The sequence below is a fragment of the Hylobates moloch genome, unplaced genomic scaffold, assembly GCF_009828535.3.
Source record: "Hylobates moloch isolate HMO894 unplaced genomic scaffold, HMol_V3 SCAFFOLD_14, whole genome shotgun sequence".
NCBI lineage: Eukaryota > Metazoa > Chordata > Mammalia > Primates > Hylobatidae > Hylobates > Hylobates moloch.
The window spans coordinates 44,774,762-44,794,425 of record NW_026652289.1 but is presented as its reverse complement, the minus strand read 5'-3'; the positions used below and the strand labels follow the sequence as shown (position 1 = coordinate 44,794,425).

Sequence of the window (19,664 nt, the reverse complement as noted above, 5' to 3'; positions counted from 1 at the left end):
ATCCCATTGAGCTGGCAAGAAATTCAATCTCAGGCATATCGTTGAGTCTCCCTCCCCCATTCTCAAGATTTTGTCAAGGTCCCAGGGTCTTAGGCAGTGCCGAGGCCTCAGGCTGGCTCCATTGGTCACACTAGCAAATGCAGAACATCCATCATCCCAGCCGTGTGGCACCTCAGGCTTGGTAGCTCTGCTGATTTGGTGTCACCCTTGGAATGTGGGAATTGTGAGGGAGGGGCAAAAGCTCTGTGCTCAAGTCCACTCTCCCTGAGTGTACCAGGCAGCCATGCCCTCTAAGGCCTTGTCACCTTTGGACACTGCCTAGAGTCAAGGTTTGAGACCTTTCCTCCCTACCCCCAGCCCTAGTCACACTCTGCCCCTTTCCCTTCCGGGGTAAAAATCTTTTCCTCTCCCTTCTTCCTGCTCTCAAAGGCCCACCCTTGGCCTGGTGCAGTGGCTCACACCTGTAATCCCAGCACTAGGAGTTTGAGACCAGCCTGGGCAACATGGTGAAACCCCATCTCTACTAAAAATACAAAACATGGGCCAGGCATGGTGGCATGCACCTGTAGTTCCAGCTACTCCAGAGGCTGAGGTGGAAGGATTACCTGAGCCCAGGAGATGGAGGTTGCAGTGATCCCTGATCATGCCACCACACTCCAGCCTGGGCGATGGAGCAAGACTCTATCTCAAAAAACAAAAAATCACAGGCCCACCCTTTTTTTCTTCTTTCTCCAGGACACCTTACAGAGTCTCTATAAAGAGTCAAGGAGGGCCGGGCGCGGTGGCTCACGCTTGTAATCCCAGCACTTTGGGAGGCCGAGGCGGGCAGATCACGAGGTCAGGAGATCGAGACCAGGGTGAAACCCCGTCTCTACTAAAAAATATAAAAAAATTAGCCGGGCGTGGTGGCGGGCGCCTGTAGTCCCAGCTACTCGGAGAGGCTGAGGCAGGAGAATGGCGTGAACCCAGGAGGCGGAGCTTGCAGTGAGCCGAGATCGCGCCACTGCACTCCAGCCTGGGCGACAGAGTTGAGACTCTGTCTCAAAAAAAAAAAAAAAAAAAAAAGAGTCAAGGAAGGCTGGGTGCAGTGGCTCACACCTATAATCCTAATACTTTGAGAGACTGAGAAGGGAAGATCACTTGAGGCCAGGAGTTCAAGACAAGCCTGGGCAACATAGCAAGATCTCTGTCTCTACAAAAAAGAAAAATTAGCCGGGCATGGTTGTGAGCACTTGTAGTCTCAGCTACTCTGGAGGCTTAGGCGGGAGGATCACCTGAGCCCAGGAGTTGGAGGCTGCAGTGAGCTATGATCACACCATTGCACTCCAGCCTGGGTGACAGAGTGAGACCCTGTCTCTAAAAATAATTAAGAAATTTAAAAAAAATTAGGTCAAGATTATTACAAAAGACAGAAAGACCCACCAACTTCCAACAGATTTTATGCTCTGACCACCAGAAATACCCAAGGCAAGGAAACACCAGGGGACTCACTCTCTGCTTGAAAGAGCCAGGGGAGGAGCAAATGTAAACCAAATGAGCACAGGGTAACATTTCAATGAATCATCTTGCGCCAGTGGTTTGATGAAGGGCAGTATCTCTGTCGTAGGTGCTCCTGTTGTGAATCTCAAACTCTTCAAGGCTGTCTCACCTAGTGACTTTACCTGGCATGAGCTTCTCTCACCCAACATCTTGGAGTACTTGGACCACCTTAAACTGCTGCTGTATTAATTAACTGTCATTAAATGATGCTGCAGTAACAATCTCGGAATCTTAGTGTCTTACGACCATCAAGATTTAGCTCTCAGCCAGGCAAAGTGGCTCATACCTGTAATCCCAGCACTTTGGGAAGCCAAGGCAGTAGGATCATTTAAGGCCAGAAGTTCAAGACCAGTCTGGTCAACATAGCAAGACCTCGTCTCTACAAAAAATACAATACAATACAATACAATACAATAAAATGTTAGCCAGGTGTGATGGAACATACATGTAGTCCCAGCTACTTGGGAGACTGAGGCAGGAAGATCCCTTGAGCCCAGGAGTTTGAGGCTACCGTGAGCCGTGATTATATCACTGTACTCTAGCTTGGGCAACAGAGTGATACCCTGTCTCTAAAAAAAAAAAAAAAAAAAAAAATTCTCTCTCACTCACAGAATGAGTCACCTGAGATTGCTGTGGCTGTATTCCATGCATTTCTTTATTCTGAAATCCAGGCTGAAAAGAGAAGCCCCTTTCTGAGTCACGCTGTTCTCAAAAGAGACAGGCTGGTTGGATGGTTCAGAGCACAGCCTTGCATTCAGATAAGGCTGGGCAAAAATCCCTGCATTATCAGAGTTAATGCTTACAACACCCCTCCAAGTTAGGAGGTGATATTCTCATTTTACAGATGAGAAACCTGAAATTATCTTGCCTGAGGACACACAGGGATGTGAAGAAGTGGAGCTGGAACTCAACCATGTATGTATGTGTCTGGTTCCGAAGCCCAGACTTTCACTCACCCTGCTATTCTGTCCTTGCAAAGCAAATTCAGGATCAGCCAGTTAAACATGCTGAATTGAGAGCACCTGTAGTTAGCACTGTTGTCGCTCAAAACTCCACTAAAAAAGGGTAAAGGAAGAAAAGATTTATAAAGCAATAAGGACTAAGAGAATGAGAGCAGCAACAGGAGAGATAAGGAATGTTAACGAAGTTTTGGAAGCAGAGCCGATAAAGCGATAAAGCGGAACAGTGAAGCTCAGGAACTGGAGGCACCTATTACTGCAAAAGTGAGGGCGAAGGTGGGGTTGAAAACAAGAAGCGGAGTTGACAGCCTAGAGCCCCAGGCCCATCTGCCCATCACCCACACCCAGGTGGCTCCTTCTCCTCTGACAGGAAACTAGAGTTTTATCCTATGGAGATATTGAATCAGAAAAGCAGGCACAGGCCAGGCACAGTGGATCATGCGTGTAATCCCAGCACTTTGGCCGGCCGAGGCAGGTGGATTGCTTGAGTACAGGGGTTCGAGGCCAGCCTGGGCAACATAGTGCAACCCTGTTTCTACTAAAATTGCAAAAATTAGCTGGGCATGGTGGCACATGCCCATAATCCAAGCTACTTGGGAGGCTGAGGCAGGAGAATCTCTTGAACTCAGCAGGGGCAGAGGTTGCAGTGAGCTGAGATTGCGCCACTGCACTCCAGCCTGGGCGACAGAGCAAGACCTTGTCTCAAAAAAAAAAAAAAAAAGCAGGCACAGTAGAGTGGAAAATGTTCCGTATTTTAAAGAAAGATTAAGGGAGAGTTTATAAACTGAATGTTGAGCACCACCTCCTCCCTCTTTGTGCCACTGTATTCCTAGAATTTTCTCTACCCTATGTGTGCCCTCTCCAGGCAGGAGACTGGAAGATTCTTCTCTGGAGAAACATCATGACCCCAGAAAATAGATTTATAGGTATTGAAATCCAAGAGTTCCCCCCATTGAAATAGATGGTCTCAGCCCAGTTATCTCACAGTAAGATACACTAGTTGATAAGCCTTACCCCTCCCCAACTCCTCAGTGTTTAAGCACCTCTTCAGGGACTCATTGTTACGTATGAACATAAAACAAAGGGTCACCATAGATTTGAGGACAGAATCTAATATGGAAGACAGAGATCAAAACAAACAAAACAAAAAGGAATGGAGAGTCCAGAGACAATGCACATGGACAAAGAAAAATGCCTCGAAACTATTAATATTCTCAGAGACATAGGAAATGATATTACTCACATGAAACAGGAAGGGCATATTAGAAACAAAGAACAGCCAACCATAAGGAAAGAGCTTTGGAAAGTTAAAATTACGATAGCAGGAAACAAGTTGATAGAAAAGTGGGAAGACAAGCTTAAGGACAATTTTCAGAAAGCAAACAAAATTATAAAGAAAACAATAAGAGAAGAGAGTTAAAAAAATTAGAAGATAAATTTGGAGGGTCTAACATTACAAAAAAAAAAAAGTAGTTTCAGAAAGAGAAAATAGAGAAAATGAAAGAGAGAAAATTAACAAAGAAAGGATATAAAACTTCCCTGACTGGTCATGGTGGCTCATGCCTGTAATCCCAGCACTTTGGAAGACTGAGGCAGGCAGATCACTTGAGGCCAGGAGTTTGAGACCAGCCTGGCCAACATGGCAAAACCCCATTTCTATAAAAAATACAAAAATTAGCTGGGCATGGTGGCACAGGCTTGTAATCCCAGCTACTTGGGAGGCTGAGGTTGGAGGATCACCTAGGCCTGGGATAGTCAAGGCTGCAATGAGCTGTGATCGTGCCACTGTACTCCAGCCTGGGTGACAGAGTGAGACCTCATCTCTTTTTTTTTTTTTGAGATGAAGCCTCACTCTGTCACCCAGGCTGGAGTGCAGTGGCACAATCTCGGCTCACTGCAACCTCCACCTCCCGGGTTCAAACAATTCTCCTGCCTCAGCCTCCTGAGTAGCTAGGACTATAGGCGTGCACCACCCAAGCCTGCTAATTTTTGTATTTTTAGTAGAGATGGGGTTTCACCATGTTGGCCAAGCTGGTCTTGAACTCTTGGCCTCAAGTGATCCACCCGCCTCAGCCTCTCAAAGTGCTGGGATTACAGGCATGAGCCACCACGCTCGGCAAGACCCCATCTCAAAAAAAAAAAAAAAAAAAAGTTTGAGACCGTCCTGGGCAACATAATAATATCTCATCTCTATAAAAGAAATTTTAAAATTAACCAGGTGTGGTGGTGCCTGCCTGTAGTAGTCCCAGCTATTCGGGAGGCTGAGGTGGGAGGATGGCTTGAGTCTGAGAGACCAAAGCTTCAGTAAGCTCTGGTTGCACCACTGTACTCCAGGCTGGGTGATAGAGTGAGACCTTGTCTCAAACAAACAAACAAACAAACAAATAAAAAACTGTAAGAGGAAGTGATTTCCAAACCTAGATTATATTCCCTACTAAGCCATTAACCAAGTGTGATGGTAGAATAAAGATATTTTCAGATATGCAATTCTTCACAAAATTTGATCTCTTGTGTATACTTTCTCAGGTGTTCTACCAAAATGAGGGAATAACCCAAGAAAGAGAACAACAAGGGTTCCAAAAATAGGACATCCACCCAAGATGGAGGTGTAAGCAAGTCCCAGGGTGACAGCTGAGCAGCAGGCCTGAAGAGAACCAGGTGGAATAAGATAACACAGGTTCCAGAAGGAACATCTCAGGAAAAGAGGGAATCAGATATAGGACCTTATAGAAAATAGCTCTCAGGGCTTGCAGATTTATATATATAAACAATTTTCTCTGGATATAAGATCAGTATACAAAAATCAAGTATATTTCTACAAAGGGCAATCCAATGACAAAATGAAGAAAATAATTCTGTTTTCTTCAGAAATTCTAAGTACTTAGGAATAAATTTAATAAATGAAGTGCAAGATTTGTACAACAAAAACTACAAAACATTGTTGAAAGAAATTAAGGAAGATCTAAACAAACGGAGAGGCACCCCATGTTCATGGATCAGAGGCCTTAATATTTTAAAATGGATGTACCCCTCAAATTGATCTACATATTCAATGCAATCTCTATCAAAATCCCAGCTGGGTTTTTTGCAGAAATTGATGAGTTGATTTTAAAATTCATATGGAAGTGCAAGGGAACTAGAATAGCCTAAACAATCTTTAAAAACAATAACAAAGATGGAAGACTCATACTTCCTGATTCCAAACCTTCCTACAAAGCTATGGTAATCAAAATAGTGTGACAGTGGCATGAGGATAGACTATAGATAAATGGAATAGAATTAAGAGCTCAAAAATAAACTCTTATATTATGGTCAATTGATTTTTGATAAGGGTGCCAAAACAATTCAATCAGAAAGAATAGTCTTGTCAGCCAGGCATGGTGGCTCATGCCTGTAATCCCAGAAATTTGGGAGGCCTAGATGGGCGGATCACTTGAGGCCAGGAGTTTGAGACCAGCCTGGCCAACGTGGCAAAATGCTGTCTTTACTAAGAATACAAAAATTAGCTGGGCATGGTCACTTTTGCCTGTACTCTCAGCCACTCGGGAGGCTGAGCACGAGAATCGCTTGAACCCAGGAGGCAGAGGTTGCAGTGAGTGGAGATTGCGCCACTGCACTCCAGTCTGGGCAACAGAGTGAGACTGTGTCTCAAAAAACAAAACAAAACAAATAAACAAAAAAAACTACGTGCAAAAGAATGGAGTTGGGGAATGACTTCTCGGGTGATGACAATATTCTTAAATAGATTCTGGTGATGGCTGTACAACTAAATATATTAAAAACCATTGAATTTTACACTATAGGGTAATTTTATAATATATAATTATATGTCAATAAAGTTGTTTAAAAATTAAAAATAAGGCCGGGTGAGGTGGCTCAAGCCTGTAATCCCAGCACTTTGGAAGGCCGAGGCGGGAGGATCATGAGGTCAGGAGATCGAGACCATCCTGGCTAACACGGTGAAACCCCATCGCTACTAAAAATACAAAAAAATTAGCTGGGCGTGGTGGCAGGCGCCTGTAGTCCCAGCTATTCGGGAGGCTGAGGCAGGAGAATGGCGTGAACCCGGGAGGTGGAGCTTGCAGTGAGCCGAGATTGCGCCACTGCACTCCAGCCTGGGCAACAGAGCAAGACTCCGTCTCAAAAAAAAAAAAACAAACTTAAAAATAATTTTCTTAACAAATCTGGGGAGAAATCATGACAGTTACAAAGAAATCCAAGCAACAAAAACAAAAAAACATGGTATTATATGGATTTGAAAATGCATATATTTTTCACATTTTAACATTTCTGATATGGAGATGCATCCTACAAACAATGGAGTGTCACAGTTTCGTTAGGAGTGTTCTTTCTTAGTGGTACATAAAAAATGGCACATCTTACTGTCTTAAATTAGAAGAATTATAGTGATATGTTCAGAAGGAACAAGATGTGCAAGAGGCCAGGTGCAGTAGCTCACATCTGTAATCCCAGCACTTTGGGAGGCCATGGCAGGAAAATTGCTTGAGCTCAGAAGTTTGAGATCAGCCTGAGCAACATAGGAGGACCTTATCTCTATTAAAAAAAAAAAAAAGTAAAAATTAGCCCGGTGTGGTGGTGCGCGCCTGGTGCGCCCCAGCTACTCAGGAGGCTGAGGTGGGAGGATCTCTTGAGCCTGGGAGGTTGAGGCTGTAGTGAGCCATGATTGTGCCACTGCACTCCAGCCTGGGTGACAAAGTGAGACCCTGTTGAAAGAAAAAGGAAAGAAAGAAAGAGAAAGAAAGAAAGAAAGAGAAAAATGTGCAAGATTGGAAATGTAATTATAATATACTCCATGGCTCATCAATGCACAAGTCTTATAGCCATAATCAGACAGAAACACATTAATGAAATACAGCTTTTTCTGAAAGTTGTGATATTACCATATTGGGAGGATAAAGGGAGGACAAATGGAATATGGGGTGGTATGAAAGAGTTAATGCTCTATCTTCTGTAATGGGGAGTAAAAAGACATCTAAAATCAATAATTTGAGAAAATAGCAGTATGGATGCATTATTGTAACAGAAGTGACTGAAAGAGTTTGAAGGGGAGAAGTCAGGGATGGGGAGGGAATTACCGAAATGTTTTCGGGTTACTGTTGCTGATATAATTATGGTACCATTTGACTTTAAAAATCATGTATCTGTAGTACTTCGATTTGAATGGAAGGAAAAAGGAAATGGGGAGAGGGAAGGAGGAAGTTGGGGGTTCTCTGTGGATTCTATCCCTTGATCAGGAAGGCTGGGGGCAATGCCCCTACCTCAGGTCCAATGGGAGGGAAAATTGAGCCACACCGAAGGGGTTGCATTACGCAGAGAGTGACTCTCCCTGTCCACAACCCTGACAGGAGTGCAGTGGGATGGTAGAGCCTGCCAGGAGAATTTGTTTTCAGATTCTATCCTCCTTCAGAGGCACCGACCTCCCCCACAAAAGGGAGAGGCTCCCAGCAGCAGCAGCCAAACCCAAGCCCTCCTGGTGCCCTGTGCTGTGCTCTGCAGCCTCGCAGCCAGGGATCCTGGCTGGGGTGGGGTCAGCCACAGTCCTGCTGAACCAAAGAAACCCAGTCTTCCACTGATCTGTGAGGAACTGCTGTGCAGGCAGCCACCAATGCATCCACCCCACCTGGTGGAAGAAGGGAGACTGCAGCGCGAGTGTTCCAAGAGCTTCTGTACTGGGAAAAATCACTACTTTGCTACTTTACTGATACAAGGTGTTCCTCAGTTTCGTCTTCTTGTATTCCAGATGCTTCATGGTCAGACATCTTTGATTCCTGTTCTGGGGCTCTTGCAGTTATCTGTTGCTATGGAATAAACATCCCAAACCTGTTGCATAAAACCACTACCATCCATTATGCTCTCGGATTCATTGTCTCAGGAATTTGGATGGGCACCAAAGGGGATGGCTTGTCTCGGTTCCATGACATCTGAGGCCTCAGTGGGGAAGATTCGAATGGCTGTGGGCTGGAACCACCCAGAGGCTTTGTCGCTCGTGTCTGGCACTTGGGCTATGATGACTTCCAGGCTGGGCTCAGCTGGGACAGTTGACCTGGTGCCTACATGTTACTCCTCCAGATGGCTTGGGTTCCTCACAGCGCGGCAGCCACAGAGTAGGGAGAACTCTTTCTTTGTAGTGGGTCAGAGTGCTAAGAGTGAGTGTCCCAGTGAACAAGACCAAAACTGCCTGGCCTTTCACGACCCAGCCTGAGAAGTCACATGGCATCATTCCTACCATGCTGTCTTGCTCAAAGCAGTCACAAGCCCGCCCAGATTAACAGGGAGAGGACATAGATCTGACTGCTTAATGGGATGAGTGGTAGAAAATTTGCAGCCATGTCATAAAAATACCACAATGACCCAGTATTATTAATTAAAATCAAAATAATGTAAAGTATTTTACACATATCATATACCTGTTTACTAGATAGATCAATGAGGAAGCCAACGTGCTATGATGGCTAAGTGTCTGGCATTAAAACCAAACAGAACTGGGTTCAAAACCTGGCTCAGCCACTGAACTGTGTGCCCTTGAGCAAACCACTTCACTTCTCCACATCTCAGTTGCCTCATTGGTAAAATGGGGATAATAATATCTACTTCATATAGTTTGTTTGTTTTTAAGGATTACACAGACAGCATATGCAAATAACTTGTCCCACAATAAGCATTCAGAAAATGTTAGTCCCTTTTTCCCTAAATTATTTCAAGTGCTACATTTCCATTATTTCTATTATCTCAGATTTTTGAAGATATGCTATCATTTGAAATCTTTATAGATAAATGGAAAGAATGGTTGCTTTCATCAGGAAACAATGCCCCCGATCTTGTGGGAAACTGCTCCTTCTTCCCTTTCTATTCAAATAGGAGCTGCCAGCTTCTACCTCCCTGGTCACAGTGATTGCTTCAGGGGTGGGCAGAAGAGCCAGGCCACACTGATCACCCTATCCCATTTTCTAGGCCTCAACAATGGGTCTGGAGGAGGGCACATGGCCCTGACAGATCAATCACATTCTTGGAGGTTTGCTTTCTTTGCCACAACTAGCTATCAGGAAAACAAGCTAATATATGAACCCATGATTTTCTGATGGCCATGGTCCAGTCTTATGGAGAAATCCAATTCAGTTGAAGGAGGTCACGGTGCAGGAAGATGCAAACACAACAAAAGCAAGAACTGAGCGGTAGGCAGAGGCCTAGGGTCATGAAGTCCCCAGGCCCAGCTGCCTGCAGCTACACCCTCATCCCTCCTGGTGCCCATACATTCCTCTTCTCCTAAGCTATTTGATTTGTTTTCTGTCATTTGCAACCAAAAGAATCCTAAGTAATATACCCCTCTGATTTATACATTTTTTACAAATAAGGTAAATCATTCATAAACTCTAGCACTTTCACTATTATATTTTTCTATTTTTGTTATTTATTTTTGAAACTGCATCTCACTCTGTCACCCAGGCTGGAGTGCAGTGGCATGATCATAGCTCACTGCAGCCTCACATTCCTGAGCTCAAGCAATCCTCCTGTTTCAGACTCCTAGGACTACAGGTGCTTGTCACTATGCTGGGCTAATTTGTAAATTTTTAGTGGAGACAAGGTCTTGCTGTGTTGCCCAGGCTGGTCTTGAACTCGTGGGCTCAAAGCAATCTTCCAGCCTCAGTCTCCCAAAGTGCTGGGATTACAGGTGTGAGCCACCTCGCTCAGGCTTTCCACTGTTATAAAGGAATCAATTAATTACAGTGACACACCTCTAAGTGATAAAACCCACCAGCTGTTAAGAGCTCTTGACATGAACTTCCTGAGACTCCTGACAGTTTAAGTCATTGAAGATGATTCACCGAGTTACGGAACTTTTCAGGAGGCCCTGTCTTTTCCATACCGGCCATTAGACTTTCTCACCTCTGGGTTCTGTGCCTACCTGGGGAACTCTGGTCCCAGCCTGCAGCGTCGGGCCACACTCTGGTTCAGAGCAGCTGACACTGAAATAATGACATGCCCCAGATCCAAAGAGGATTAGAGATTAGAAATATCTGCCCTCTGGGCACTGCCCAAGAAAAGATCCCTTGAAAGCTGTATGCTTTGATGGAGCTTATTTCTCTTCTAATTGATGCGATGGCATTGAAAAGAATAGTTTGGTAATATAAACAATGGACTTCCCTAAAAGTAGAGAAGAATCTTATTGAGGAAGGAAGTTTCAAGGGATAAAAGCAATCTTTTGTTTATAAAGTGAGTTTTCTATCTTTAAATAACTTTTCTTTATACTTTATTATTAATTTTTTTTTATTTTTTGAGATGGGGTCTCACTGTTTCCCAGGCTGGAGTGCAGTGGCATGATCACAGCTCACTGCAGCCTTGACCTCTCAGGAGTGGCTGGGACTACAGACATGCGCTCCGACACCTGGCTAATTTTTTGTATTTTTTTTGTAGAGACTAGGTTTCACCATGTTGCCCAGGCATCAGCCTCAAACTCCCAGGCTCAAGTGATTCTCCTGCCTCAGCCTCCCAAGGTGCTGGGATTACAGGCGTAAACCACCGTGACCGGTGACTTTTGGCTGGGATAAAAATGTGTCCTTTGTCAGCTGGGGCTGAGTGGAGGAAGTAGCCTGCGTGGTAGCATCTCCAGCCCGGTCAGGCTCACTCATGGTCCGTCACTGAAGCACGTGGAGTCATTGGATGCAAGGAATTTACTGACGTGTAGGAGAGTGTGTAGCAGCATTTAGTCTGTGCATCTGGTGGGCAGTCTGATCTGTGGGTTACTGCCTTCTTACTTGTAGATGAGAAACAAGTCCCACCTCGGAAAGATAGGAAAGGTGTCTGTATGGAGAGCAGATACCCACACAGCCTGTGTGAGGATGAGAAAGCTGCTCCAAGCAGTCCTTGTGGGATCATCTCTTCCTTGTTCTTTTTTTGCTCTCAACATAATTTGCAGTGTTTGGCAGGTGGGAGGGGAGCAGGATGGGGACCTGAGAGGCCTGTCCTTCTTCTAGCTCCTGTTCTAGTTCCTTGCTGTTCTTCAAGGGGAGGGAACACGGATCTTAGCGGGTAGACTGGGCCACACTTACCAGTAGATCAGGTCACTGTGTGTTGAAAGGTTATACACAGCACATGGACCTCTGCCGACTCCTGCTTCTGTAAGCCTGAGGCTGGAAGCTGCTGTAAGCCTCCCTTGCCTCGCCTTGCCTTCTGTCTCTGGTGTTTTCCCATCATGAAGCTAAATTGGAAAACTTTGCAGTTTGACCATCTGGCTCTCTTTCCACTTCCCCTCGCATGTGTATCAGGAGTCTTTCTTTTTTCTCTGAAGTCTTGGTGGCCAGCGGGAGGTATGTTTCAGATTTAGACTTTGTCAGAAGGAGTGGGCCCATTTAGGACTCCAGGTGACTGTACCAGCCCCATGTTACCAGAGAACCAGGAGTGCCAGGCAGAGATGATGGGCACTTTGTTAATTTAGCTTGTTCCCATTTGTTCATCAGGACCCCTGCAGGAAAGAGGCAAATCTGCTCCTTCTTACCACCTATCTTATTCTTCCTGTCTACTAGCAGGCTCATATAAGAGATCCCAAATAACAACATAAATGAGATAGAAACTTATTCTCCTCTCACATAAAGTTTGTGCTGTCATGGCAGTCTTGCTCTGCAAAGACATCAGTACCCCAGACTCTTTCTTTTTTTTTAAGACAGGGTCTCGCTCTGTCACCTGAGCTGGAGTGCAGTGGGTCATGGCTCACTGTAGCCTCCACTTCCCAGGCTCAAGCCTGTCTCAGCCTCCCAAGCAGCTGGGACTACAGGTGCCCACCACCATGCCCAGCTAATTTTTCTCGAAGGAGTTTCACCATGTTGCCCAGGCTGGTCTCAAACTCCGGGGCTCAAGAGATCTGCCCACCTTGGCCTCCCAAAGTGCTGGGACTACAGAGGCGAGCCATGGCCTCAGGCTCCGTTTAACTTGAAGCTGCTCCATCTCTCGGGTGTTGCCTCTGTCTTCATGGTCCAAGCTTGCTCACCTTCCCATCTGCCTTCCAACTGGCATGGAGCAAAAATGTGAACTATACCAGGAACGTGCGGGATGCGCCCATTTATCTAAGGCAGGGGTCAGCAACCACAGCCTGCAGGCTGGCCACCTGTTTTTGTAAACAGGCTTTATCGGAACACAGCCATTCTCCTTTGTTTGTCTATGGCTGCTTTCAACTACAAGTGCAGAGTTGAATAGTCGCAACACAGCAATATGGCCCACGAAACCTGAAATATTTACTATCTGGCTCTTAAGAAAAAGTCAACAGAACCCTCTTCCAAGGGCACGATGGGAGGCTGACTACTGTACTTCTGCTCACACCCCACTGGCCAGGCCATGGCCACCCCTAGCCCAGGAAGGTTGAGAAATGTAGTCCTTTTTCTTTTTCTTTTAAGACAGAGTCACTCTTGTCACCCAGGCTGGAGTGCAGTGGTGCTATCAGCTCACTGCAGTCTCAATCTCCCAGGCTCAAGTGATCCTCCCACCTCAGCCTCCTGAATAGCTGGGACTGCATGCACACACTGCCATGCCCAGCTAATTTTTTACTTTTTATAGAGACAGGGTCTCACTATGTTGCCCAGGCTGATCTTGAACTCCTCCAACCTCAGCCTCCCAAAGTGTTGAGATTACAGGCCTGAGCTACCGTGCCTGGCTGAGAAATGTAGTTTTTATTGTAAGTGGCCACATGCCCAGCTAGATTGTCAGTTTTTACTAAAAAAAAGGGGAGACTGGCGACTGGAGGACAGCCAGCTGTCTTTCTGCATGGGTCACGTGTTCTTCAGCCTGATGTTGGTGCCTGATATTTTACAATTTTGAGTTTATGAATGAGATCCTTGCTATTCACTCATAGCCACGTTGATTTCTTTTGTTGCCTCTGCCTTTCCTTCCTCATTAGGATACTTTGCCCAGCAGAGACAGGGTTCAATTCAAGTGCTGCCATTCCTTGCAGAGTCTCTTTCCTAAATGCCTTTATATTCAACTATGGGACAAGCGCCTGGCTGTGCTGCCTCCCCATCCCTGCCAGTGACAAAGTCTCTGTTGGCAAATTGTCCCCATTTCACCATTCCTTATCTTTGTCAGAACTTCATCCAAAGCTGCAATTTCTCTCTCTCAGGAAATGGAAAGCAACCTCCAGGCAAGGTAGGAACTTGTTGCAGCCCTTGGTGGTGGGCAAGTAGGATGCCCCCATAGATAAGGTCCTTCCCACCCCATTCCTGCTGTGTCCTAAAGATACTGCCTTTATGATCCAGGCCAGGACTTTCTCTCATTATCTCCTAAATGACAACTGCTCCTCAAGTTATACCCTCAACATGCAAGCTCTCAGATTTGAGGATTTCTGAAGCAGGCATGTAGCTTCTTAACACCCTTCCTAAGGCTGGGCACAGTGGCTCAAACCTGTAATCCAAGCACTTTGGGAAGCAGAGATGGGTGAATCACTTGAGGCCAGGAGTTCAAGACCAGCCTGGGCAACATAGCGAGACTCCTCGCTATCTCTACAAAAAAAAAAAAAATTAGCCTGGCATGATGGCACGCACCTGTAGTCTCAGCTACTTGGGAGGCTGAGGTGGGAGGCTGAGGTGGGAGGACCCCTTGAGCACAGGAGGTCAAGGCTGCAGCGAGCCGGGATTTTTGTGCTACTGCACAGCAGCCCGGGTAACAGAGGCCCCATCTCAAACAAAACAAAACAACAAAGCAAAACACCCTTCCTAATAAGTCTGCCTCTTTCAAATATCTTCCTAAGACCATATCCAATCTTTAGTCTCATCACATCATCTTGGTTCCACCCATGAGATCATACTTACCATGCTGTGTTCTGGCTTCATCTTAGACTTGCTCATGACTCATGCACTGTCTGCACACAAATGCAGAACAGCTTAGAATCAGGTCTGGAGCAAATTTTGAAACCCTGCTATGTGTTATGTGAGAAACAGCTGAAAGAACTAAGGGTGCCTGGCTCGGAGAAGGGAAGCCTGGATGGGCATCATCTTCAAATAGTTGAAGGACTGTCATGTGGAAAAGGGATTAAAACATTTCTATAAGTTTCAATATTTGACTTTTTAAAACTAATGGGCAAGTATTACTTTGGTAAGTAGGAAAAAGGACAACAAAGATATACATATGAGATGAGACCCATTCAGAGTGGCCCAGAATGGCAAAGCTGGGATGGATCAAAGCAAAACATTTTTTGATGCAAAATCAAAAAAGAACCTTCTCAGAAGTGGAGCTCATCAACGTGGAGTAGCAATGAGAGGCGTGAGGTTAGTATCTTGATGAGATTTAAGCAAATGATGAATGACCACTGGATTTCAAGCAGAATAGGGGGTTAACAAAGTGACTATCCTAGGCAATGTCCTTCTCATTACAAAGAGGAACCTTCTCAATTAGTTTAGGTTAGAGGGAATTTCTGGAAAGAATTTGGCTCTCATGGACTCCAAGGAAAAGCAGAACAACTGGGCTGCAGTAAGGAAGGGAATGAGATCAGCTCCAAGCCATAGCCCCACCATGGTGACTCAGCTCCCAGCTCTGTTTCTGGGTTTTATAATTCATATTCCTTCCCGAGAATCCGAAAGGCCACTGGCAAAAGTACAGATTTGGCCTGCCCTGAGTCAGGCGCTCAGTCCTGGTTCAATAGCAAATCACTCATGGGAATGGAGTCTCATGACTCAAACATAAAAACATGGTGACAGAGGCCATCCATGCAGTGGGTGTAAACATTCTCAGAAAAGCTGGATGGGGAGGTAGACACCCTCAAAATGATGTTTAAGGTCCTGTCCAACCTCGGGGCTCACTAATCGCGAGTCAAAAGTAATTTCAAGCAGATGATTTTCTTCATGTGGTTGCAAAGAGGTCAGGACTAATTAACATTCAGCTGAAGGCGTGAGCTTGAATTAAATTGAAGGGGCAACAGAGGTGAGGGCAGGACCATGGGAAGAAATGGGCAGAAGGGGGGTCAATGAAGCCCATTAGTCAACTCACAGGCCTTGGCAGGTTGCCTACTGGAACATGCATTGTCTAGGACAGAGTTACCCATGGGCTGAATTACAAGTTATACAGCATCTGTGTCCACGCAGCCTTTTTTTTCCCATGCCATTTAAAAAATAAACGATTAAATTTTAGAATAGTTTAGACTTACAAAATGTTGCACCAATACTACCGAGCTCCCATATATCCCACACCCATTTTCCCCTCTTGTTAATAGCTTACACTACTGTGTGCTATGGTCTGAATGTTCATGTCTCCTCAAAGTTCATATGCTGAAATCCTAGCCCCCAAGGTGAAGCTATTAGGAAGGGGGGCCTTTGGGAGGTGATAAGGTCATGAAAGTAGAGCCCACATGAAGGGGATTAGTGTCCTTATGCAAGAGGCCCCAGGGATCTCATTAGCCTCTTCTGCCATGTGAGGACACAGGGAGAAGGTGCCACCTATGAGAAACAGGCTCTCACCAGGCACAGCATCTTCTAGCACCTTGATTTTGGACTTCCCAGCCTCAAGAGCTGTGAGAAATACATTTCTTTTGTTTATAAGCTATCCCCTATGGTATTTTGTTATCAGCCAAAACTGACTAGGACACAAGGGTACATTGTGAGCCCTATATTCAAGTGGCCTGCAGTCTTCTATGGAAGGCCACTGGCCACAGAATGAGTGTGCAGGGAGTCCAGAGAAGGGGGTCAAGGGCAGTCCTTGGGGTGTTCCATGACCCAGCTGGTGGAGCTGAGGCCAACAGACAGGCAGGGAAGGGGCGGAGGGCCAATCCTGGGAGAGGATTGTGTTGTCCACATCAACAGGGCACCCTGCCCACAGCCCAGGGGCAGCTGGAGCAGGTGGCAAGGACTGAGGGAGGGCTGCAGAGAGAAGGCAAGAGCCTAGCTGGAGCTACAGGAGTCAGGCCAAGCCTCCACTCTGTGGAGCTCAGGGAAGGACACAGTCCCTGAGGATGGGGACCCAGGTCAGCCTGTGCGGGTCACAAGGAGCAAGGCTGCTGCCCACTGGAACCAAAGTCTGTGGCAGAACAGAAGCAGGACCTGGCTCACTGGGGCTGAGCTGAATAACTGCTGCCCAGGGCTCCATCCTCCCACTGCCCTAGGTCAGGGCCAGCCCCAGCTAGGAAGGAAGCTGGACCTGGCAGGTAGGGGTGAGGGTGTAGGGGCCCAGCAGCCACAAGGGCAGGGTGCATCGCAGGTCCTGGAAGCCAAAGCTGCTGGGGAAAATGAGAACTGCGATGGGAGCAGGGCAGGCGGCAGGGAGATGGAAAGGGCATGCTGGTGATAGGAACTCCAGAAATGAAGGCAGGGGAGGGACGTCAGGCCTCACCTAATGGCACAGAGGGCTTGGGGTGGGGAGGAAAGGCAGGGAGGGAGGTGAAGGCAGGCCACACACCAGGGTTCCCTGAACACCAGCAGCCCAACAGAGAGGCTCCACATCACAGTTTGTGTTATGACCTGAAAATACAGAAGATGCATGAGGAGGGGCTCCCCTCAGATGGGCCCAGGGCACCCCTCTACCACCCAGAACTAGGTGGCCTGGCTCAAATCCTGCCTCTGCCTCTTCCCAGCTGTGTCCCTTTAGGCATATAACTTAACCTGTCTGAGATTCTGATTCCTCAACTAGTGATAATAACACCTACTTCATGAAGTTGTTGAAAGGATTCAGTTAAAATATATAAAGCACTGAGAACAGTGCCTGGCATACAGTGCCACATAGGCATTTGCTAATATTACAGTTGCCTAGAGTAAAGCAGTTTGAACACTAGTCAATATTTCCCAAGTTGTATTCCACGAAATCTTCAACTGAGACACTTCCATCAAAAAGGTTCTTATGGGCCAGGTACAGTGACTTATGCTTATAATCTCAACACTTTGGAAAGCCAAGGTGGGCAGACTACTTGAGTCCAGGAGTCTGAGACCAGCCTAGGCAACACAGCAAGACCTCATCTCTACCAAAAAAAAAAAAAATATATATATATATATATGTATATATGTATGTATGTATATATATGTATGTGTATATATGTGTGTATATATATGTATGTATATATATGTATGTATATATGTATGTATATATGTGTGTGTATATATGTATGTATATATATGTATGTATATATGTATGTGTATATATGTATGTATATATATGTATGTATATATATGTGTGTGTATGTGTGTGTGTGTGTATATATATATATATAAATTAGCTGGACATGGTAGCACGTGCCTATAGTCCTAGCTACTTAGGAGGCTGAGGTGGGAGGATCGCTTGAGCCTGAGAGGTTGATGCTGCAGTGAGCCATGATCACCTCACTGTACTCTAGCCTGGATGACAGAGTGAAAAGGTTTTTATGGTCAAGTAAATTTAGAAAAAGCCTCATATCCACACCAAGCTCTGACAAGTTCACAGTTAAAAAAACAAAAAAATAAACAAACAAAAAGCCTAAATAGCCCTCTCTAAGTTTATTTAACCCAGTGGTTCCAAACCTAGTCCATCATGGAACCCTCTGAACGCCTCCCAGGACTGTGTGCCACGGGACCTCAGTTTGGGAAGCACTCTGAGGAAAGGCGGGAAGGGAGTCTTCTGAAAGCAGAGAAAGAGGTGACACCACCCAGCAGGGGAAGCCACAGAGAGATCCTAGTGCCCAGGAAGTGGGGAGGGGAGGAGGATTTGGTGTGCGGCCCACAACAGAAGGGAAGGGGCATGTGAGGGACCCCAGGAGATGGGGGATAGAGAGGACCAGAGTGCTGTTTGGATGTGGAGGGGAAAGGGGAGGAGGCAGAAGTGACCCTGGGAATTCACACTAGGGGAGTTAGGAAATGGAGCAGGAAGGGGGATGGAGTGGCACATGTCCTTCCTTGTGTCCTCACTCACTCTGCACACTCACTCCATGACCCCTTCCCAATTGTGGGATTGAGCTGGGTCTAAGTCCTGTGGCTTCCCTGAAGAGGGCCCTGGGAAAGGGAAGGTGGGGACAGATGGATCCTGGGGGAGAACAGCCCTCAGAAGCACAAACATGTTCTGTCCTCACTATGCACAGATGGTGTGGTTGTAAAACCGACAGCAGTTGTCCAGGGCCTCTGGGCTGAACTCTGGGTTGATGCTAAAAAGAAAGCAAAGATTGCAGTGTGAGCTCCAGGCCCGGTTCTGCTGGCCACCACCAGGCTGTGCAACACTGGGAACATTGTTTCAAGTCTCTGGTCCACCCTTCCTCCATTGGTCCTCGAGCCTTCACTTCCCCCTTAGCTGCAGCCATAACATTTCTACCCTCACCCTGGTACCAACGGCATCCCCCCAGCACTCAGGCATTCTGTCTATCACTGTGGGTACCCTGCAGGTCCCACAGCCCAGGCCCTCACCTCTGGAAGGCCTCACGGCAGCACTGGTATATCTCAAAGCTACTGCTGCTGAGGGTCGTGTTCAAGAGGGACATACAGTCGACTTCAGCCCCCCTGGGCACGTAGAGGATCCCTGTGGAGGAAAAGTGGAGGGTGGGCAGGGCCCCCGGGCTAGCCAGAAAGTCAGGGTTCCACCTTCTGAGCCTGCCAGGCCTACACTCACCTGCCATACAGGCATTCACCAGGGACACACAGGCTCCCGTGAAGAGCGCCCGGAGCACTATCTGGGAGAAGTCGCTCTTCCGTTGGGGGACCATGGAGGCTGCAAGGGGACAGAAGTGCTCAGGGCCAGGGAAGCTGTGTCCCTCTCTGCCCATGTTCCGCAGCTCTGGCTGCATCTGCTGACCTCCCTTCCTCTTCTATTAATAGATGGCCAGAGGGACAGACGTTGTCCTGACAGCTTGCTGAGCTCAGGAGTCCTCTTTGGCCTGGCTTGGACCCCTAGGCAATGCCCCACATCTCCCTACACATCATGAGTGGCAGATGCAGGAAAAGAATGTGAGTTTGGAGTCAGGCAGACCTGGGATTAAATACAGCCTCAGCCACTCACTAGCTGAGTGACTTGGGCCACCACTTCACTTCATGAAGACTCAGCTTCCTTCTTTGTAAAATGGGATGATTACACCACCAGGCAGTGTAGCTGCCAGGACTGGAAATGTTATTTGTAAAGAACTGAGAACTGTGCAGACCCTTTGACCTTAAGCCCCACCAGGCCTGCCTGCCTGTCCACTGTGGGTGTGGGAACAGGCAGGCCAAAGCCTTGGGGACAGGCAAG

General features: G+C 46.6%; 1 protein-coding gene across 3 annotated transcripts in view; it reads right to left on the bottom strand.

Annotated features, from left to right (window-relative positions):
* The window catches only part of SLC28A1 (solute carrier family 28 member 1), a 90,978-nt gene that overhangs the window by 12,459 nt on the left and 58,855 nt on the right, over positions 1 to 19,664 (bottom strand). For 2 of the 3 annotated variants that reach the window (XM_032174347.2, XM_032174352.2), the window contains 3 exons: positions 19,053 to 19,151; positions 18,851 to 18,962; positions 18,103 to 18,594 (listed from right to left, as the gene is read on the bottom strand). In XM_032174347.2, coding sequence (XP_032030238.1) covers positions 18,522 to 18,594; positions 18,851 to 18,962; positions 19,053 to 19,151 — 284 coding nt within the window. In that variant the 3' untranslated portion in view covers positions 18,103 to 18,521. Of the gene's footprint in view, positions 1 to 18,102; positions 18,595 to 18,850; positions 18,963 to 19,052; positions 19,152 to 19,664 lie in introns of those variants that run through there. The other variant, XM_032174348.1, reaches the window with a different exon arrangement.